General features: G+C 33.7%; 1 protein-coding gene across 1 annotated transcript in view; it reads left to right on the forward strand.

Annotated features, from left to right (window-relative positions):
- The window catches only part of LOC142350472 (uncharacterized), a 48,910-nt gene that overhangs the window by 15,050 nt on the left and 9,522 nt on the right, over window positions 1–24,338 (forward strand). The window contains exon 2 of the mRNA XM_075402325.1: window positions 795–876. Within this exon, the coding sequence (XP_075258440.1) occupies window positions 795–876 (82 nt within the window). The remainder of the gene's footprint in view (window positions 1–794; window positions 877–24,338) is intronic.

Here is a 24,338-nt window from a genome sequence, read left to right on the forward strand (position 1 = left end):
GATAGTTTGTTAAAAGCTTTCAAAATAGTGTAAGTATTTTAGGCCTGATATATCAAGCGCATAATTTATCATTCTGTCGGTGTAGATCTACATGTTTAAGTCGATCTGGTGCAGTGTAAACAACGTTTGTTTAGCCTGGCACAGGGTTGGTCTTGGATCTGTTCGGTCTGACCCATAGAAACCAAAGTCTGTACGGTTAGCCGGTACTTGAATTTGGGTGTGTTCGGTATGAACCCCTGTCCACGATCCAAGTCCGTCTGGCCCATGTCTGTTTGGTTCGGTATCTCATTAAATTATCCACTGAAATGATCAAAAAAATATTCTTATCAGTTTTGGAATAAAAACTCAACGGAAAAAACGTCAGCCCCCCCCCACGGAAATAAACCCCTATTTGACTATTAAAGAACTGCGCATTTAGTGCGTTTGGCAAGCCTCGCAGGCCATGGCCATGCTTTAGTTGCCCGTGCTGGAACTTGATATGGAACAATCGAACAAATTATAGCGACCCAGAGTCAATTTTAAAATGGGGGTTAATTTTCGTGGGGGTTTTATTTCTTTGGGGGATGGATTATTTCTTTGGGGATTTATTTCCTATCTAAATTTAGGTGGGGGTTTCCCGCGTGCTTTTATTTCCCAAACCCATGCTCATAATATTGACCGCTAATTTATCGAATTGCTGAACAAAAAGATCAAAGGAAATAATTTGGGTATTATGGCATTAAGTATTTTGGCATTGTGTATATTGCCATGTAACCACAAAAGAGTTTTGTCAGTTAAAATTTGTCTTTTCGCAGTGAGAGGTCACAACTGGAAGTCGTTAGAGTTTGTCATTCCAGATAGATCAACTGACCTCGGTCGCAAGTGTCAAATATTCAGGTCAGAGCTCATGGAATTCATCCTGCAGGTCCAGATATGCAATGAACAAAGTTTACAACTTTTTCAACATCCCGAGATTCTAAGTTACCTAAATAGTTGTATAACAAAATTTGGTTTCAAGAAATTTCATTCAAACAACAAACGCCAATGAATCCTACAAAACACTATATAGGTGAGCTCAGTCACTCGAGTATATTTCTGGCATGAGACCAGCGCCCTGATTTCATTTCAATTGCCTATGTAGGAAAAAAGTTGGTGAAAACTGTACCAAAAGTGATGTAGAAAATTTAGCAGGAATTATATGCTGCGAAAACGTTAAATGTATATAACTCATATTAGTATGTTCAAGCTCTTCCAAGTCCAAAGCGTTACCAGCTTTGTAATTTTTTAACTGGTTTTAGAAACCAAACTAACGAAGATATCGGGAAATCAAGAGCAGTTACAATTATAAATTTTGTTATAAGAATCACATAATTTTGAAAACAATTAATCAAAATAAACAAAAAAATTTTAAACTATTACCAGAAAGGTATAACATCATTGCAACAAGACAAAAATCAATTTCGCAATTCATAAATTCTACACAATTCAGTTTAACTGAAAATTTTGTAGATTTGAAACCTCTCAGAAAAGACAATGTCTAGTTCTATAAATTTCAAATATTCCCGCTCTTCTGAAAAATGCATTTTTGTTGCAGAAGAGTGAACTTCAATTTTTCGTTCAAAGATTTATCGATTCTTGCTAACCGGATATCTTGTGGCAATTTGATCCGAATTCATTCTAACTGACAAACAATTGAATTTGTACCAAGCTCATTTTTCTATATGTTTTTCACTTTGATAAAATTGTTGAATAGAACTAATCAGTTTATCAAAAATAACACCTCCAGCCTAACTGTAATTTTTGCAGAAACAAACCGTCATTGACATTTTGTTTCTCAATTATTGCATTGTAAATTTTTTCTACGAAAAAGTCAGAAAACAGCAGAAAGAGTTTTCTTGGTCAGCTAAAAATCAATGGCCAAGTTTTTCTTAGTTTTGTTCAGCTGATTAGTAAACACAAAATTTGCATCAATTTGCAGATCAGGATATGAACGGTTTTTCTGTAATCTTATTGCATGCCCGTTATATTCAATAGAAGCCATTTCAAGCTTTGTGAAGAGCTTAAACTGTCTGATCAAAGTTCTATGTTTTTCCCATATATTTTTAAATAAGATCAAAAATTTTCATTTAAATTATTTTTTTTGTTTAGAGCAAACGATACATAACATAAACAATTTAGAAAGATAGTCTCGTCTCCTATTGAGTCAATAATTTCCGAAAATTTGTTTGCTTTCGTAATCACGCCTTGTCCTCATTTGGCTTGAAACGATTTAAAAAAATTGATGCTTTTGTAGGAAATTCCGGCAGATTCAATTTTGTAGCAAAAATTACATGCGAAATAGAGTTGAATTTGCTTGAAGGAATTAAAAGAATGCTATATCTTTATTTTGCTCTGAATTGACGTAAAGGGTTTCAAATAAAAAAGTATCTTCATTTGTTGATGAGATGTTTCTGTGAAAATAAAAGATTTTATCTGAACAATGCTTGTCATATTTCTGTTATTTGGTTAAATAGGTGGCGTTAAAGAACTTTTGAAAACATTTGAGTAACAAAATTAAACAAATATTGTGTGATATCAAACTCATCAATCTTTTTAAAAAGTGCAGACGTGAAGTAACCTTAATTTAGTTGAACAGTGGTCTCTTTTCATTAAGAAGAAATTGGAGGCGCGCATTTTTTGGGGGATAAGATTAATCCAACAAAGCTGATATTTCTCCTTGTCCTTTTCTAGAAATCTTCAAGGAAATCATCAACTAGGAACAGTTTTTTCTCCCCGCTATCAATTGATTTTATATGATTTTCCAATTTTTGCTAGATAATCTGAAGATTCAAAGACTCCATGGCAAAAATTTTGATTGAAATTTTACGCTTTCCCAATTTTTTTAAAAACTTTTTCCACTTTCGGTTTTGATTTCATCTAATTTTTTTCTTTTTTAGCTGTATATTCTCCCTGTTGAAAAGTTTTCACTGATTCTTTTGTTGGTCGGCTGTTTATTTGAGAGCAAATTGTTTTATAACTTTGCTCTCCCGTTCATTACTGTTTATTAAATAATCTAAATTCTATGAAATCTCCAAATTCGTGTATCAAACAAGGCAAATTGTCAATCAAATTTTTTGAAAGAGAAACAAATTGTGTAGGTTATGTAAACAGAATTGGCTTAGAAAAGTCAAAAAGAGCAATAAAATACCGATATTGGGAAAAATTTTCTCCAGCTTTGATTGTAAATTGGCTAATTACTTGGTTTTAAAATTCTTGATTGATCTTGATAACTAAATCAGCTGTATATCTGGCAGAACGTTTTAACAATTGAGATAGCAACATAGTTGCATTTAGACACGAATAATCGGGTTTTCACTTTGGCCCAACGAAGCTACGACATATCGTGTTTTCAATTCATTGGTAGCACTCATTTTGTGAGATCTTTTAATGGAAGAAAATTTTATATTCTTAAAGTTTTAGGCCGCATTTTAATCATAGTTTAACCCACGCAACTTTATACAAAATCAAAGTACACATTGTGACCTGTTTTTGTTTCGACCCCTCTCGAGGGGGGAGGAACTATATACTCATGGATTTTTTTTGTTGAGACAATTTCAGCCGATCGATATATTCATCTTAGAGAGTTGAGACTGTTATCATTAGAAATCTTGTCCAGCATAGAATGTGGACAAAAAAAAGTTTTTTTGTTTTCGGTTTTTACAGAAAGTTATCGAGGTTTAAACTTCTGAGAAAAGAAGAGTAAATTCCGTTGTTTTTATTAACATTTTCCGGAATGTTTGTCTAAATTTTCGCCAATTTTGCTAAAATTTGTTAAATTTTCGAAAAATAGTGCTGTTTATTTTATTTTTACGGACAAACAAGAAAAGTTGATAATAATGATTGAAATTTTTTGTCAAATCTGTAAATTTTTCAAAAATCAGACTTTTTCATCAAAAACAGCATGAAATAAGCTTCTTTAGTCCACTTTGATTAAATTTGCCGGAATTACACCCCCAAAACAACACTAATACATTCTTTGTAGACTAAAAAAGGGGCTTTTTTACTTCAAATTCGATCGAGAGTTTTCTGTAACTAAAAGTTTGCCGTTTTATGCAAAATTTTCTCGTTGATTATCAAAAACGCAGAAGTTTTATTTGAATTTTTAACTAACAAATTATCTATATCTATATCATTCAAAAAAATTAAGTGTTCCTACTGGACGATAAGAATTAGCAGGGCCAGTTCTGAACGAATCTTGGACTGTTACAATCCATAAAGAATTCGGATTGTAATCACTCGGTCTTCTTTTTTAAAAAAAAATTGATCCTTTTTATATTAAATAAAGAACAGAACATATTAAATCAAAGCTCAGGAGTGATAGCTCCAATTGGCTTCCTAAGCAGTTTCAAGCTAATGGATTTAGTTTTTTCCTCAAAAGCTCATGATCGTTTTGACTTTTGAAAAAAATTGATTTTTAAATAAAAGATGGCTTAATGAACTTTTCCCCTATTTTCTTAATTTTGTCAAAATGTAGCCTAATGTAAGCAAATAAAGAATGCTTCCTCTGTTAACTGATTTAAAATTTAATATATATTGCAATTTTAAGCCTGAAATTATTGTTTTCTGGCTTTGATACTACTAGATTTCAGAATTTTTTCATTTTCAGATAATTGCTAGTTTTTCACGTTTTCTAGTTTTGTCACAATATCACATGAATGATAGTTCTCAAATCAATTTATTGCTCTTCACAATAACGCACAACTGAACATATTAAAATCGTGAATGAATTACATTATCGTCTTAACGGCTTCGATACTTCTTTCTCGAAGAATTTAATTGAATTTTTTAATTTTGTCTTTAATTGTCATTTTTACTTTGCCGTTTTAGCTGTATGAAATTTCCTGTATAATGACAGATTTCATTGGTTCTTCATGAACAAATAAATGAGGCAATATTTTGATATTATTAGATAGCTGATGGCTTTCATGATTTTGAAACCAATTGTTTTCCAAAATACAAAAAACTTTTGAACTTCGCAATTTTGTTTATTTTATTGTCTTTTTGTTACCTGGTCTCCTTTATTACAGGTCAAATATGAAATAATTGGTGTCAAGAGAAGGTGTCAAATGAGAATGGTGTCACAAAACCTAATGTGTTCAAAGAATTCGTTATGACATCACTGGCTTCGACACTGGCTTCAACAAAAAAAGTAAAATTATTTGTTTTTTGTTATATTTGAATTTCTTTTTGTAGACGCAAGACAATTTCTGGATAATTGCAGGTCTCAAAAGCTTCCGTTGGACGAATAAACGAACCTATTTTTTAATTTATTTTTGTAATTAACGGCTTTCGTAAAATACTTTGGAAGTGCTTTGTTTCGAAAAAAAAATCAGAAATATTACTTACTTTTGCCCTTTTTTGTCTGCCTGCTACCTAGTCTAATTAATAAAAAGCCACATACTACATTATCAGTGTTTGAAGAAGTCACAATTGAACATATCTTGAGGGCCAAAATATGGCTAAACGGCTTCGACAGCGTTTTCTGGTAATTTTAATCGAACTTTTGTTTGTTATCTTTTTGTTGTTCTTTTTAGCCGCTTAAAAAATTGAATTAGGGCAGGTCTTACCGCCCTTCAATAGAAGCATTGGTAATCATAAAATTTTGGGATGTTTTACTTGATTTCTAACGGTTTTCAATACTTTGATGTTAATTGTTCTAAACAAAAAATAAGCGAGTTTTTTAACTTTACTGTTTTTGTTTTGTTTTCTGTTTTTGGTTTAATTGTTACCAAACCTTTTTTTGGACTGTTCACATATCTCTTCTGGTGATTTATAAGTTATTTTGTGCAGTTTCAGTTTTATCTGATGGTATGTTCACTTTGTTATTAAGTTTTTTTTTCTAAAACGGACATAAATTTTTTGAAATAATTAATGTTTGTTGTTGTTGTTTGATTTTGTTCTTTTTTCTTAACTCGCTTTCTTAATATTGGCATATCGCAACAGTCTAGTGCATCATTTTTTACTCCAATGAGTTATTTTCTTTGGAGGCTATCTTTTTGTTCATACACAAATTTTTTTTTTTAAAATACTTGTTTTTGTTTTTTTTTGGGTTTTTTTGGGATTCCCAAAAATAATTTTTGGGGCTTTTCTATCTGTTCCTCATTTGGTTGACAATTATACCAAAATTGTGGATGAGCGGGGTCGGAACCTTATGTGCGATCGCACATTAACAAGCCTCCTTGTTAATCTTAAAAACGCATTGAATCTGTGCTTAACATCTAAAATTTTTGGTTTCCACATTTGTGATATTTTGAGTTACTAATCGAGAATCGATTCTGGTCACTGAGTACCCCGAGCTAAAGCAATTTCCATCGAGCTCATTTTTGTCAGGAAAGCAAAAAGAATCAAGTGAAAACCTCCAATTCATATATCTATTGCAAGCATTACCTACGCTCCGCCGTTGAAAAAACATATTGGACAAAATGCCTGCAAGTCTTCATCAACAATGTTTGCAAATAATCTCTCTTTTCTGGTTTTTAGACGAACTCAGAAATTGTTTGTTAGTTGAAACAGGTAGATTCATCAAGGAGCCTACCCAAATTTGGGGCAGACCACGTGGTTAAAAGCGGCAATTTAATACTAACGTCATGCAATAGGCGCAGAGGATCTCATGAAACGCATTGAGAACATTTGAAAGCAACTAAAAGGGGACTCTTGGTAATGTGCGTTTGAACAAGATATACAACCCATTTGCCAGTCTTTCCAACCGAAGATATTTTAATGAAAAGTTTGGAAAACAAATGCTGAGAATTATGTCTGAAAATTTTTGATTTCTCGAAGCAAACAAAAAAAGTAGAACTAAAGAACTAAAACTGAGAAGAGTTAGTCAGTTTTTCAGACCTACAGTTAAATATAAATTTACACGAAAAAGTAAAGAAAACCTAAAATTAGAACAGCAAAACATCGTTTTGCATTCAGTCGTCAGTCTTCTTAGTTTCTATATGATTTAAGATTTTAAGAACTCTGAACAACGTAGCAAATAGACTAAAACCACAACAAAAAACCTCAGAAATTTGAAAGAATAAACTTTTCTTTTTTGCTTCGGAAAAAGCTGACAATATAAAAACTGATTTTGAGTTTGCCGACCCTCTCTGCTTTGTTTTCCAGTGTGTGCTGCCCTATAAATAATTAAAAAGAATTTGAGGGATTAGAGAACAGATAGCCCATGAAAAGTTATGTCTATGCCAGTTATTTCTCCACAAACTCAAAAACAAAAGTGACAAAATTTCTTTGCAATTGATTTGAACCGTTAAAAAAACAAGGTAAAATAATTTGTCTCACTTTCTATAACACTCAAAAATAACTCTCTTCTGACATCTCAATTCTTTTGTTGAGTTGAAGAAATGGCTTCCAGCGAGAAACTCCTACTTACCCTATAAACTGTGGCATTGAAAAGCTCCGGCAAACTTAAATGAAATAAAATAACTGTTTTAGAAATTGCGATAAGTGCAATCTGAGCACATTTGACTACTCAGAACATTTTTAGAAAATTCATTGAGATTACAACAGAAAATTTTTTTAACAAAAAGTTAACTTTCTCGAAAACTCCAAAATTGAATTTTTAGAAAGAAGTTTTTGCAAACATAATGATATCTTTTAAAAACGATTATTTCTAACTCTATCGTAGCTCAGGGCAATCATCAATTTAAATTTCAACTCTCTATCTCAAATCAAAATATGTAAAATATTTTTTCTGTGTTTTGACATCTTCCCGCATTTCTGTAGCACAAGAAGCGTTTACAAAAACTTCTTTTTTCGGTAAGAACCAGTCGTTAACAAAACTAATTCAACTTCCTGCGGTTCCTTTTTTCCGGTTCATTTCAAAGTTAATGGTATTTTTCACAAAAAACTATTTCTAGCATTTCTTTGCTGAGGCCAATCATCAAGTTAAATTTGAACTCTCTATCTTAGATCAAAATATGCAAAACATTTTCCCTATGTTTTGAAATCTGCCCACAATTCCGTAACATAGGAATTGTTGAAAAAATCAGTTTTTTCCATAAAAACTGGTCGCGATCAAAATTAATTAAACTTCCTGATTCATTATGTCTTCTGCTTTTCAAGTCTGCACGTTTTATTAAATATTACTAAAAAGGCCAGCTGCCATTAAAATTTTTAAAAACATTACAAATTGAGTTAGGTATTTGGGGTTTCTTCATGCCCAGTTTTTTTTTCAGTGAGAATGAACTGTGGTATTAAATTGCGTTGGGGCTAATTTTATATTGTAAATTATTAAAAATTTAATCATGCACCGAAATTACATATGAACTGTCTATTACCATTCTTTTCTTTTCAGACACTGCATCATTCAAGTTCCTTATATTCCAAAATGGAGAATTACAAAAGTTGGCCGGAATAGGTCCATCTAGTTTATAAAATAACTTCACTGTAACTCCAGATAAAACAATAAAAAAATTGCCAAGCCCATAGGCTATCGAATCTAAGTTTAATGCTTCATCCTTTTTTGTGAATTTGCATAAAAGAGCAGTTAGGTTAGAGGTAGCCTTGAAAAGATTGATTGAAGTTAATATTTCTCTTACTGTACAAACCCACAAAATTTTTGCCCCTCTTATGTAAGGTTTACCATGATTGGAGGGACTATGCGCCATATGACCACTAAACTGTAGGCTTATTTTCTGTGTGAACAGGAAACTGAGGGTCTATAATAATGAGAAAAAACATATGACTGCAAACAAGTGAGAAACAAGAACCGCCAAAAACAATAATGGAAAATTTTTCTCTTGTCATTGATGTGAATCTTAAAGAAAAACAAAATAAAAAAATTGTCTCACTTTCTTAAGCGCTAAAACAAATCTCTCTTCCGACATTTCAATTTCTTTGAAGTTAAGTTGAACAAATGGCTTCTGACGAGACACGAGTACTTACCCTAAAAAATGTGGCGCCGAAAAGCTCTGGCAAACTTCAAAGAAGTAAAATGATTGTTTTAGAAATTGTAATAACTGCAATCTGAGCAGATTTCACTACTCAGCACTTTTTTCTAAAAGTTTCATTGAATTTACATTAGAAGAGTTTACATACCAAAAAGTTAACATTTTCGATAAATTATTTCCAAAACTGAATTTTTAGAAAAATGTTTATTTCAAACTTAATGGTGTTTTTCACAAACAAATTATTTCTAGAATTTCTTAGCTGAGGCCAATCTTCAAGTTAAATTTGAACTCTCTATCTTAGATCAAAATATGCAAAACATTTTCCCTATGTTTTGAAATCTGCCCACAATTCCGTAACATAGGAATTGTTGAAAAAATCAGTTTTTTCCATAAAAACTGGTCGCGATCAAAATTAATTAAACTTCCTGATTCATTATGTCTTCTGCTTTTCAAGTCTGCACGTTTTATTAAATATTACTAAAAAGGCCAGCTGCCATTAAAATTTTTAAAAACATTACAAATTGAGTTAGGTATTTGGGGTTTCTTCATGCCCAGTTTTTTTTTCAGTGAGAATGAACTGTGGTATTAAATTGCGTTGGGGCTAATTTTATATTGTAAATTATTAAAAATTTAATCATGCACCGAAATTACATATGAACTGTCTATTACCATTCTTTTCTTTTCAGACACTGCATCATTCAAGTTCCTTATATTCCAAAATGGAGAATTACAAAAGTTGGCCGGAATAGGTCCATCTAGTTTATAAAATAACTTCACTGTAACTCCAGATAAAACAATAAAAAAATTGCCAAGCCCATAGGCTATCGAATCTAAGTTTAATGCTTCATCCTTTTTTGTGAATTTGCATAAAAGAGCAGTTAGGTTAGAGGTAGCCTTGAAAAGATTGATTGAAGTTAATATTTCTCTTACTGTACAAACCCACAAAATTTTTGCCCCTCTTATGTAAGGTTTACCATGATTGGAGGGACTATGCGCCATATGACCACTAAACTGTAGGCTTATTTTCTGTGTGAACAGGAAACTGAGGGTCTATAATAATGAGAAAAAACATATGACTGCAAACAAGTGAGAAACAAGAACCGCCAAAAACAATAATGGAAAATTTTTCTCTTGTCATTGATGTGAATCTTAAAGAAAAACAAAATAAAAAAATTGTCTCACTTTCTTAAGCGCTAAAACAAATCTCTCTTCCGACATTTCAATTTCTTTGAAGTTAAGTTGAACAAATGGCTTCTGACGAGACACGAGTACTTACCCTAAAAAATGTGGCGCCGAAAAGCTCTGGCAAACTTCAAAGAAGTAAAATGATTGTTTTAGAAATTGTAATAACTGCAATCTGAGCAGATTTCACTACTCAGCACTTTTTTCTAAAAGTTTCATTGAATTTACATTAGAAGAGTTTACATACCAAAAAGTTAACATTTTCGATAAATTATTTCCAAAACTGAATTTTTAGAAAAATGTTTATTTCAAACTTAATGGTGTTTTTCACAAACAAATTATTTCTAGAATTTCTTAGCTGAGGCCAATCTTCAAGTTACATTTGAATTCTCTATCTTAGATCAAAATAAGCAAAACATTTTTCCTGTGTTTTGACATCTGCCCGCAATTCTGTAACACAAGAACTGATTGAAAAATACTTTTTTTAATAAGAACCAGTCGTCAGAAAACCTTTTTAAGCTTTTTGATTCACAATAACTGTTCCGTTTCTCAATTCTGACGTTTCAATAATTAAACTTAAAAAATCAGCTGCCGTTAAAATTTTATTAAACATTACATATTAAATTAGGTATCTGTTGTTTTTTGAGTTTCCTTATGCTTAATTTATTTTCAGTGTGACTTTAATGATATAATTGAGTACGTTCAGGCTAATTGTCTTTTGTATTGTCTTAATACTTAAATCATACACAGAAATTAACTCTGAATTGCATAAAACCGTTCTCTGATAATCCGATACTACGTGATTTAGGTTGATTATCTCCAACAATGGAGAGTTACAAACGATGGCCAAAACAGGTCAATCTAGTTTACAAAAAAACTCACTGCAGTTCAAGAAAAAACAACAAAAATTTTCCGAGCCCTAGGCATAAGCTATCAAATCTAGGCTCAATGCTTAATCCATTTTTATCTTTTTGCACAAACTGCAATTAGGTTAGAGATTACCTTGAAGAGACTGATTGAAATTTGGGTTTCTCTTATTGTAGACCCCCCAAAAATTTATTGCCATACTATGTTACATCTACCTTGACATACGCTATAGGACTACTCAATTGGAGGCTTATATTCTACGGGAACACGAAGCAGAGGGTCTATAATAATGAGAAAAGAACGATTGACTGCAAGCAGTTGAGAAACAGACTGCAGAAAATCAATAGTGAAAAATTTCTTGTTTGCCATTGATGTCACCTCTTAAGAAAAATAAGGTAAAGTAATTTGTTTTAGTATCTAAATCACTCAAAAGAAACTCTCTTCTAACATCTCAATTCTTTTGAAGTTGAGTTGAAGAAAAGTGTTTCTGGCGAAAACCTCAAACCTACCATAAAAACTGTGGCATTGAAAAGCTCTGGCAAACTTAAATGAAGTAAAATGACTGTTTAGAAATTGTAATAACCGCAATCTGAGCCCATTTGACTGCTCAGCAGAATTCATAGAAATTTCATTGAGTTAATTTTTTAGGAAAAATAACTCTTAAATTGAACTTTTAGACAGAGGTTTTTTCAAGCATAATGGTATCTTATCATGCACAGAACAGACCCCCCACAAAATTATAGCCCTATTATGTTTTGTTTACCATGATGGGCTATGCGCTATATTACCACTAAACTATAAGCTTATTTGCTGTGTGAACAGGAAATTGAGGGTCTATAATAATGAGAAAAGACACTTGACTGCAAACAAGTGAGAAACAGGAACTGCAAAAAACAATAGTGAAAAACTTTTTGTGTCATTGATGTGAATCTTAAGGAAACACAAGGTAAAGTAATTTGTCTCAATTTCTCAAGCGCTAAAACAAAAATCTCTCTTCCGACATTTCAATTCTTTTGAAGTTAAAATGAACAAATGGCTTCTTGCGAGAAACTCGTGCTTACCCTAAAAACTGTGGCGTTGAAAAGCTCTGGCAAACTTCAAAAAAGTAAAATGACTGTCTTAGAAATTGTAATAACTGCAATCTGAGCACATTTCACCAATCACCACATTTTTCTAGAAGTTTCATTGAGTTTACAACATAGAGTTTACTTACCAAAAAGTTAACATTTTCGATAAATTATTTCTAAAGTTGAATTTTGAGAAAGATGTCTTTTTCAAAATGAATGGTATTTTTGACAAAAAAAAATAATTCTAGCATTTTTTAGCTGAGGCCATTCATCAAGTTACATTTGAACCCTCTAATTTAGATCAAAATAAGCATAACATTTTTCCTGTGTTTTGCCCGCAATTCTGTAACACAAAAATTGTTGGGAAAAAACTTTTTTTATAAAAACCAGTCGTCATCTAAAATTTTAAAGCTTTTTGATTCACTATACCTGTTCCGTTTCTCAATTCTGCACATTTAATTAAATAAAACTAAAAAAAAGTCAGCATCCGTTAAAATTTTCTCAAACATTGCATATTAAATTACGTATCCAATGTTCTTTGAGTTTCCTTATGCTTAATTTATTTTCAGCTGACTTAATAAGATAATTGAGTACCTCCAGGCTAAATTTCATTTGTATAGTCTTAAAACTTAGTCATACACAGAAATTAACTCTGAATTGCATAAAACCTTTCTCTTATTATCCGATAGTGAGTGATTTAGGTTGATTATATCCAACAATGGAGAATTACGAACAATGGCCAGAACAGGGCAATCTAGTTTACAAAAAAACTTCACTGCATTTCCAGATAAAACAACAAAAATTGTCCAAGCCCATAAGCTATCAAATCTAGGCTCAATGCTTCATCCATTTTAATCATTTTGCATAAAATGCAGTTAGTTTAGAGATTACCATGAAGAGACTGATTGAAATTTGGGTTTTTCTTATTGTAGACCCCCCAAAAATTTATTTCCATACTATGTTACGTTTACCATGACATACGCTATAGGACTACTAAATTGGAGGCTTATATTCTACGTGAACACGAAGCAGAGGGTCTATAATAATGAGAAAAGAACGATTGACTGCAAGCAGTTGAGAAACAGACTGCAGAAAAACAATAGTGAAAAGTTTCTCGTTTGCCATTAATGTGAACTGTAAAGAAAAACAAAGTAAAGTAATTTGTCTTAGTCTCTAAATCACTCAAAAGAAACTCTCTTCTGACATCTCAATTCTTTTGAAGTTGAGTTGAAGAAATGGTTTCTGGCAAGAAACTCATAACTACCTTAAAAACTGTGGCATTGAAAAGCTCTGGTAAACTTAAATGAAGCAAAATAACTGTTTTAGAAATTGTGACAATTGCAATCTGAGCGCATTTGACTACTCAGCAGATTTTATAGAAATTTCATTGAGTTAATTTTCTCGGAAAAATAACTCTTAAATTGAACTTTTAGACAGAGGTTTTTTCAAACATAATGGTATCTTTACATGCACAGAACAGACCCCCATAAAATCATAAAATTATAGCCCCTATTATGTTACGTTTACCATGATGGGCTATACACTATATGACCACTAAACTGAAGGGTTGTATGTTATGTGAACTTGAAGCTGAGGGTCTATAATAATGCGAAAGACTCGGAAATTGTTCGCAAAATGAGTCATGCAAAAAAATATTCCATCAAACTCTCAAGGAGACCTTCGAGCCACCCGATGTCAGAGACGTAAATTTGATAATAATGAAAAAGTGAGAAATCACAATCACAACCAGATAAATCTAACAATATATCTGATCTGAAACAAAGAGTTTCACTAAGTCAGACGGACACATTCGAGGACAATTGTCAGTTGTCAATTTTATTCTCAATTTCAGTATCTAACTTTAATTTTCATTTTATTCCCGAATATTTTTTTCCAGCGTTAAAGGAAATTTCTTTAGTCTTGATAATGACAACTGTATTCCTCGCGTTATAAAGGAATTGTGTGGTAGTAGAATTGTTTCAATGAACTTTCAAAAAAATATATATACTAGTGAGATTCGAGCTCAAAATCGCCATCTTCGATCGATTACTGGGTTATGAATCTCGCTAAATTTGGTATCGTTTCTGTGTTACACAAGGGACATTTTACCAATTTAAATAATTTAAGTACACATTGCAAAGTTATTTTTCGTTCACTTAAATGTAATTTTACTTCCACCTGAGAGGAAGTTATTTGTTTAGATCGTTCACACCTCCCACTTTTATGATTTTATTTATTCATCAATCTTTTTATAGTTATTTTAAAATTCAGTTCCCATAACGACTCTCTTCTCAGCCGATATTTCAACTCAATTGAATTGAACTACTTTCCAATTCCCCACAGTTCGTTCACTGTGGAATTCGAACGGTTTTCGAAGTTAAACAAGAAGTGTAAAAGCATACTTCTAGTCTAGCCGGGATTTGCAAAGCGAACCCCGAAATTCAAAAAATTTAACCCATTCGTCTCGTGATTGCTAATGCATTTTCAAGTATTACATGGCGCAGTCAACATCAAACGAATTCGAGCTACTTGGCATCGAACCATTTTGGGACGAAACCACTCTGGAATCATCCCTCCGATGTGAAAAATGGCGTGTGATTTTCAGGCTTGCAATACTTCCAAATAAAGAATCTCCAGACTGAAGTCTCAAAGAAGCTCCGCCAATTAAGATAATTTTGTCTCCAGAGCCGGTTTACGAGGAAAACGTCAAAAAGAGCACACCTCAGAGTGAATGCGATTGCAGGGTAAAGAACGAACAACTGAACTAAACGTGGATTAGTAGCTGTCAGAAAGTAGAAGCTGCAGAGATATTGTGTGGGGACCCTTCTTAGAAAATATATTATAGCGAAGCGTTTTCCATGTCCTCTTGAGTCTTGGTGCAGAGGGATGTCCAATCTTTTGTTGTCAGGAATCGATTTTTGAGATCAATCCGTCTGGGATCTCCTCGATGAAATCTTAACCAAATAACGTAACATTGTAGTTGATAGATACGTTTTCTCTACCAGAAAATATCTGAAAAGAGAATCAAATGAAACTTTTGTTGACGTCTACGCAAATTGCTTTTGAATTACAATCTCGTCAGTCATGAAGAATCAATATTACGAGATATGTTCATCGCCAATGTTCCCGACGGAGAAATTTAAAATGAACTGTTAATGCAGAAGGACATGTAAAATCATAACCAACTGAAATAGGCTGGATTAATTGCTTGAACAGTCAGCATATCCGGAACTAATCCATCAGTTAAAAATCGACAAACTCAACAAAATATTAAACAGATGTCGACGAATTGCCTACCCGGGTTGGGGTCCCATAGAATCCCATCGATGGATCATGGGAATTTCAGAGAAATCCATCGATGGATCATTGAATGTCCCATTACCATTTAACGCTGGGCATGGAAAAATCATGGAAATTTCTGATGCCGGGTGTGTTGGGGGGGGGGGGTGGTACAATCAATTTCTCCCTTGCATCGGTACTCGTTTCTGATGCCGGGTGTGTTGGGGGGGGGGGGTGGTACAATCAATTTCTCCCTTGCATCGGTACTCGTTTCTGATGCCGGGTGTGTTGGGGGGGGGGGGGGGGGGTGGTACAATCAATTTCTCCCTTGCATCGGTACTCGTCTGCCTGCATTCTGTAGAACTCTGTACTCTGTAATAACCCCCCCCCCCAACCCCCCCCCCCAACACACCCGGCCGCATTGGAAATGCTCTTTTTAGTGACACGTTCCTGAAATCTACAAAAAAAGAGCATTTAGGGGCACGTAACTGCATTTTATTAAGAAAATCGACAAACATGTGAGATTTTCGAAAATTTCATATTCATGGATTTTCTATGATCCATCGATGGATAAATGGATTTTTTATGATCCATCAATGGGAAGTTAGGTTTAATGAAATTACACTGATCCATCGATGGATCTAGAAGTCACTATGAAATAACAATGACCCATCGATGGGGTGCACTGGGACTCCAACCCGGGTAAATTGTTGCAATGGCAATCACAAATTTTGTCAACAAATCTATTGGCTACGAGCTCCACTTGCGAAAGATTTGCAAATGCTCTGGAAGAAATTATTTAAGCAAAATTGGAGTGACCACTACAACTGTAAAATGTAATGACTTGACTGCAGAAAAGGTTATAGTTACAGTTGTAGTAGGCGGTTATCGTTCCAACATTGGAAAAGATCTGTTGCCTATTTCGGTTTATCCTTCAATGAATTAAAAAAGTAATTAACCTTAGTGAAAATCATTGTACTCAAATGCAGTTAGTACTCTAAATCAATGTACTTTAAAAATTCAGACCTCAATTCACTCATTCCAAGTTCTGGAGAGTCAAAAACACATACAAAGGTGCGCCCATCTTATGAAACCTTCACTCCGACGCATCAAAAAGACCGAAAATTCCGATTATTCTACAAAGGCACCTTAAGTTATTTTTCAAATCAAATGTCCTTAAGAACTTGAGGACAACAATCTTAGAAAAAAAATTACCCAAACGTCAATGTGAAAACCGAAATTAAACGGCTAGATTACATTTTACTCAGTCAAGTACTTCGCCTTTAGAATCCATAGTATTCGATATTCTCACTCTCTCAGAACTTAAAATTTTAAACAGATAGGACCTTTCATGGGTTTGGTACAATATTTGGTTAAATTTCTACAAATTTTATCATAATTGCGTGACCCTTGTTGTCCACTCCTCAAAAACAGGCTTAAAAGATAAGTCTGGGTGGGTTACTTGAGGCATATTTCAAAAACAGGCAAATGCAACTAAAACAAACACCACAACGCAAACTTGGAAACTGGGTCAAATGAGATGCATCCTGCACAAGCTTCGGAGCCGGAACTGATCAACGTTCTCTTACTGGTTGCAAATTATACTACTTGTGTCACGTTTCTTCAGCAAAACTGAAGAATGATAAAGTGATCATGAAGTAAAACTTCTTGGAGTGGTTTGGTCTGTTGAATACTTCAAATATTATTTTTCTGGAAATTTATCGATTACGAAAGATTGTACCTCTAACTTACCATATAAAAGTAGATTAACACTTTGGGTAGATTGGTTCTTAACATTCGATTTGAGCATTGAGCACATACCGGTTGCAGTCAAAGGTTGCTGGTAGACTACATTTTGCGTCAGCCAAATCAACAACCAAAAGTCACTACGATATACGATGAGGAAGTTGTAATTAACGGTTGAAACAATTAACAGCATTTGTGACAGAGCTGTAGCAGTTTAAACGCACTCTACAGCAACATGTCAGTAACAACAATTTAATGCCGTAAACTGATCATATTATTTTCGCGCCGTGAGGGTTAGTAGAGTAAATACCTAAAACCTGCGCTTTCTGCCTTAAGCTGTCGTGCTACTCAGTTTAATCAGAATAAACATGCAAAAAACGCTTTTCCAGCAATCTACAAATTCAATCATGAATAGCGCCGTTCGGTCACCCAATACTCCAACCAGCAATGTCAATTGTGATATATTTCACTCAACCCCCAACTCGACTATAAATGCAACAAAGACCTCAATCAATGAAGTACCATCGTCGCCAGTGATCGAACTTTCATTTGAAGAAGTGTTTGAGATCAACTTGACCCAAATTTTTACCAAATCCTTTGTCTGCTCTGAAGTCTAAGGTTGCAGTCCCTAAAGAAGTTCGCGGTTCTGTTCAGCAAAACAATGAACAACGCTGCAAACACGTCATTCCATATCTACACTCATTCTGGCGCCATCTCTATATGTCATTTTGGGATGCTTATGCCTCAAAAAGGATTTGTCATCAACAATTTCAACCGGAAACTTTCAAATATGACTCATCTTGTTATGGTCTCGCAGTGTTGGGGTATGGTCTCTCTCTTTGTTAATATTCACGTTGCAATATATGTATCTGGAGTTTCTGACAAAATTGCCAGCTATAAATCCTGTACAAATATAGGTTAGAACCTCAAATCCGTCAAAGCGATGTCTCAGTGGAAATATCATGAATTGTGCTTAGAACCCAAAGAGGAACTTCAAATCAACTTTGGAGCTCTAATTACCAATGAAAAAAATTAAAATATCTGTTTCCTAGCATGTAGAGCTAGATTTTCTAAGTACCCAACCAAGGAGGTGTTCAAAGACGCAAACAACCCAAATGGTAGGAAAATTTTTGGAAGAACACATACAAAATCACGGCAACCTAGAAGTAAACAATCAAGACAGATGTTGAATTGGAAGTAAAGTTAAAAATTTCTGTAAAATTATTAATATTAATTTTATAAAGGCACCTCTGTAAATGATCATAGAGCAATTGGTTTATTTGAACTTTTCATAAAAACAAATAAAAGGAGCTAGTTTGTATGCAGTTAGCATCAAAGGCAAACACAATTGCAGTAAAAAGCTCATTTAGGGCTGTAGTTAAAAGACAACAAATGTCCAAATGGCACACACTTCCAAGCACAATTTCACAGACCACCAAACACTCTACATTATTAGTAGGCAAAGTTAGTAAACAATCTGAAAGCACTGATCTCTTATTTTTAAAAATTTTAAATCAGTATGTAGACTATGATGCTGACTCTTTTGCTAAATACATTGTTGAGAGAGCAGGTGGATCAACGCTGAAAAGAACGGTATCATGGTAGAAGAGGCCATGAACAAATCCCAAATAGATGCCAGCAAAAGTTTGGTTAGTGAACGTAATGCTTCGGTATCCAGATTTTTAACTCTGATGTGGTAGGTATTTTATTCGCTTGATCTTAATTACCACACTAGAGCTAAACCTATATTATTGTATCGGCCTTAATTGCGCGCTAGAATAAGTCTCACTATATGCTCACAATGTTCTTTGCTAATTTCCAAATCTATGTGTTATTTGCTAGAAAATAAAATTGGTTAGATACAAAGGTTAATTAGTAAATAGATAAAAATGATAGAGCACAATTGGGGGTTAATTCCTACTTGAAAATATGGTGGGGTATCTGATCTTAATCAAGAAATTGAATCCATCTTACTGCTGGATATGAATAATAATTTAACTCTATTTTTGTTAGAAAATTGGCAGACTTACAATTGCTGCAGATAGTCCCGCTTAGCGGAGAAAATAGTGGTTTCGCTCTTAGAGCAGAGAGAGGAAGAGAGAGAAGAGAATTTTTTGGTTAGATTTTTAGCGTCTTACTTTCGCGCTGGTTGAGTTTTGGTCTGATTTCCTTCAGCAGCAAAATCTAGTCTCGTGCGTGTTTATAATTGAGTCAACACGACTAAAAAATCACAAGACCTATGACTAGCTCCGAATCAATTCCTAGGTCATTCGTGGAGCCGACTACTACTTCGTCTTTAGTCATATATTCGTTTCAGAATTGGTGCTGAAGAGCGGCCTGGATAGCTTCAGTATCCTTCACGTATTACGCGTATTAATAGCGGTGGTGAATCAGCCGGTATGGACCGCTGCATAGTGTATTAAATAATACACAGCAGTATTTGGCTATGAATAATGTATTCATTCACTCAACGCAATTCACGCAGCATAGCTCTCTCTTAATATTCCGTCAGTTTAGACTAAGTCTAAAGTGTTCACAAAGTCGACGGTTAAATAATTATACTCTCTGTAGTATCGGTAATTGCGGCGGCAATTATCCAATTAGCAATACTACAAGATTCGTCATACATGCCATTTTGATGAATCCGGTTCCGGTAACAGAAAAGTCCCTGGAAGTAAAATTCGCTCGGGAGACGCTCCAAAAGACTCCTCAAAGGTTTGTACAGAATTCAGCACAAAGCTTTGAGGTGGCCATCAGTACACAAAATTTCACCCACGACGTCAGTCATAGAAGAGCTCGGTGTACCCGAAGTAATTTTCAGGAACAACGACAAGGCTTTGTTTAATACAAAAGCCGACCGAGAGACCATTTTGTGGGTTTACGCTCAAAGACGTCCACATACATACCAGAAAACGACCGAAGAGAAAAATAACCATCATATCAAGGCGTTGTAGAGAAAAATATATAGTGGATATCAAGATTCGCCATCCTCACGCAAACAACATCGTGAGCTCCAAAATTTTTTTTAAAAAATTGACGGCACGAAAGCTACTAAACCCTGAAACTTTTTTTGTTGTTGTCGTGTCAATTCTTCGACGACTAATGAAGATAGAACTCCCTCTAATATTTCAGGCCTTTAAACTTCGACTAGCAAATGCAGCAAAAAAACCACCCATTTATCACGGTTACGAACAAAAGCGCTACGTTAGCAACGTTGAAGAAGCTGTTGGGAGTCTTCAGGCGAAAAGACAACGTCAGACAGCAGACAATCCAGTATTGTCCACAGTTCATCTCAAAGAGAACGCACTACTTCTATATGAAGAGAAGGGCTTTGAGTTGCACGTAGATACCCCCCCCCCAGATCCCCCAATTTGCCTTCCGGAATACAGATCTCCAAGCGTAGATACCCCCCCCCCCAGATCCCCCAATTTGCCTTCCGGAGTACAGATCTCCAAGCTACGACTATGTTGATAATGAGGCGATAATTAGTATGGCAGTATCTATAAATTACTGCTTTTTTTCTGGTGTTTGGTGATGAATTTTTTGTTTGAAATGAATTCTTTGCGCGAGCAATTCGAACTCAGTTCCACAATGGACATTTCTGGGGCTAATTAATCAATTTGTAATAACAAAGCTTTGCAAGAATTTTTTAATTATTATGATCACTAGCTATGATAACGAGTACATATGTTGATTTAGTTATGATAACGGGCAAATCTGGTTACCGTTAAAACTCAAAGTTTTTACTATTTTATATCTGTTTGCATCTTTCAATCTTCTCACATCTGTAAATATAGTTCATCTTCAGTTGCAATTTAAATTAGTTTGTTACACTATTTAAATATTTCTGAAGAAGGACATGTGATTCACAAGGACTTTGTACCAAATGAAATTATTTAAACTGGCCTTGTAAAAATATTGCTTGTTCATTTATATATAAATGAACAAGCAATATTTTCACAAGGCCAGTTAAAATCATTTAATTTGGTACAAAGTCCTTGTGAATCACATATCCTCCTTGTAATATATGTAATTTAATCTCCATTTGAGAGGACTTTATTTGTTTACATTAATCACACCTCCCTTTTTTCTGATTTTAGATATTTACCATTCTTCTGATAGTAATGCTAGAATTCAGTTCTTATCTAGACACACTCTCTCTCTCTCTCTCTCTCTCTCTCTCTCTCTCTCTCTCTCTCTCTCTCTCTCTCTCTCTCTCTCTCTCTCTCGAGCCGATATTGCAGATCATAGGAAACGCAATACGTTTTCACGTCTCGACAATTCAGTGTGGAATTTCAACGGCTTTTCAAGTTAAAAAAAATTTAAAAAGCATACTTCTTGTCCGGCTTGCATTCGCGAAACCGAACCCGTTTTTTACAAATTACTCGCATTCTTCTCGAGAATTATAAAATATTTTTATCAAGTATTACTGTTTTTAAAACCCTTACTAACAGAAAAATCTTCAGAGAACCCAAAACAATATACCGTAATTAAGTGAGCTACTTTATAATTGTTCCAACTCCTCTTGAGGGGGGAGGAACTATATACTCAAATGGGTTCTTTTTGTTCTGTCAATTTTGGCCGATATATTCATCGTAGAGAGTTAGATGTGAGTGGTATCATTAAAGAGCCCGTTCAGCGTAAAATATGGAATTAAAAAGATTCTTTTCGAATTTCGTTTTCTCAGGAGTTATTGTGGTCTAAATTTTTGTGAATAATACATCGATTTGCGTTATTTTTATTAACATTTTCCGGAACTTTGGCCTAAAAACTCATCAATTTTGCTACAATATATAAAAATTGTAAACAAAACACTGATGATTTTAATTTTGAAGACAAAATTATTGTTGACAAATTTGATTTCAGTTTTTTGGCAAAAAATTTCGGCTAAAAATTTCAAAAATCAGACATTTTCAACCCGAACTGCCCGAAATAAACTTCATTAGTCCACTTTGATTAAATTTGCAGGAATTACACACCCTTCTACACAATCCTCTCCGCAACTGGCACAATTTTTGTAGACTGCAAAAGGAGCTAAGCCTACTTCCACTTCCATTGAGAGTAGTCTGGAAAATTTTCTATTTTCTGCTAATTTTATTCTATGATTATCAAAAACGCAGCATCTATTTTTAATCTTTTATCTAACAAATTATCTAGATGCATAACATTTTATTTAAACAATTGAATGTTCTTAGCGGACAAACAGCAATGGCAGGGCTGGTTTTGGTCCAATCCTGGACTGTTACAACCCAAAAACACTTCGGACTGTAATTAGTCGGTCTTCTTTAACAAAATAAAATATGAGCTTTTTTATATTAATTAAAGAAAGATAAATTCAAGTCAAAGCATTGTGTCGATAGATACAATTGGCTTAATAAACAGTTCCAAGTTATTTTATCAAGTTTCTTTACATACGGTTAAGATTTTAATCATTAAAAAATATTTAATTTTTAAGAAAAGGATGGCTTATTAAACTCTGCTACAACCATTTCTTTTTAAACTTAGTCACCTGTAGCTTAGTGTCAGCGGAGAAAAAACGCTTCTTCTTCTTCTTCGTTTCTACTGAATTAAACTTTAATCTTTTTAGCGCATTAAGTTATGGTTTTCTGGCTTTGATAATACTAGGTTTCAAATATTTTCTGATTTTTAGGAATTGGCCCATTTTTTACGTATTTTTCTAGTTTTGTCACAGTCTCATATTATTAAAAATTCACATATTACTTTATGGGCGTTTGATATAAGGCACAATTGAACTTATAAAAATGTTTAAAGGCATGGATTATAGTTTCAACGGCTCCGACACACCTTGAAGAATACTTTCGCGTTTTAAGTTTTTCTTTTAGTGGTATAAAATTTCCCGGTTTTGACAGGTGTCATTGTCTTTTTTGGTAATAAATGAGCCTATATTTTGATTTTAATAGTTATCTGATGGCTTCCATGCCTTTGAAAACATTTGTTTTAAAAAAAAACATTTTTTAACTTTTGTTCTTTTTTGTCTATTTGGTACCTAGTCCCATATCACAGGTCAAATATTAAATTATTTTTGCCAAGGCAAGATGCAAGTGGAAAAATTCTAATATTTTCAGAGATTTTGTTGTGCATTTACTGGCTTCGACACAGGTTTTTCGCACAAAAAATTTATTCTATTTTTTTGTTTTGTCTAATCTTGACGCTCTTTTTGTGGACGTAATACGCATTCTGAATAATTACAGGTCTCAAGGGCTTTTTCGGACGAATGAACGAACTTATTTAGATGTTTCAATTTGTCGCTAATGACTTTTATGACTTAAAAGAAATGTTTTCGAAAAATACAAAAATTTTACCTAATTTTGTATCTTTTCTCTCTTTTTTTCCTAATTATTACCTATTCTCATTAAAAAGAGCTTGCATACAACATTACTGGCGCTCAAGGAAGACTCAATTGAATATCTTTTGAGGAGAAAAATATGTCGTTACTGCTTCGATAGCGTTTTCTCGCAAGTTTTAATTGAATTTTTGTTTTTTGTCTATATTTGTTGTTATATTTATAACCGCAAAAAAAATCGTATGAAGACAGGTCTCAGTGCCATTCTTTAGAAGCGTATGTGATCAGAAGTTTTTTGGATGTTTTCAATTGCTATCTCATGGTTTTCATTACTTTGAAACTAATTGTTTTTAAGCAAACTTTTTAACTTTTTTGTTTTTTGCTCTTTTTCTGTCTAATTGTTACCGAGCCGTCTTATGGAGTGGTCCCATATCTTTTCTGGTGGACTACAAGTTCTTTTGTTTAGTGTCAGTTTTATCTGGCGCTATTTTGACCTTGCTAAAAAGTTTTTTGCTAAAAAATGGATATTAATTTTTGGATGTAATTAATAATTGTTGTTATCGTTGTTTGATTTTGTTGTTGGTCTTGACTTGCTTTCTTGATAATGGCTGATATCAGCAAAGTTTTACTCCACTGAGTTATTTGCGTTGGAGGACATCTTTTTGTTCATACACCTTTTTTTGAAAATTACTTTATTTTTTGAGGGGTTTTCTATCTGATCCTCATTTGGTTGACATTTATGCCCAAAATGCGGATGAGCTAGGTCGGAACTTTATGTGCGGACGCACATTACCGAGCCTCCTTGTTTCTTTTTTCTTCTCAAACAAGACAACTTAATGCTATTCTGTGTTTTCTCGCCTTCACATTTGGTTTCAAATGCGCATGATTCTTCTGCCAATGTGAGTTAGTCTTATTAAGTACATCTTTTTTCTCCCGTTTAAACCCTAATTATCTGCAAATCGCCTAAAAGTATAGCCATAAACA

The sequence above is a fragment of the Convolutriloba macropyga genome, chromosome 1 (genome assembly GCF_964194025.1).
Source record: "Convolutriloba macropyga chromosome 1, txConMacr16.3, whole genome shotgun sequence".
Taxonomy (NCBI): domain Eukaryota; kingdom Metazoa; phylum Xenacoelomorpha; order Acoela; family Convolutidae; genus Convolutriloba; species Convolutriloba macropyga.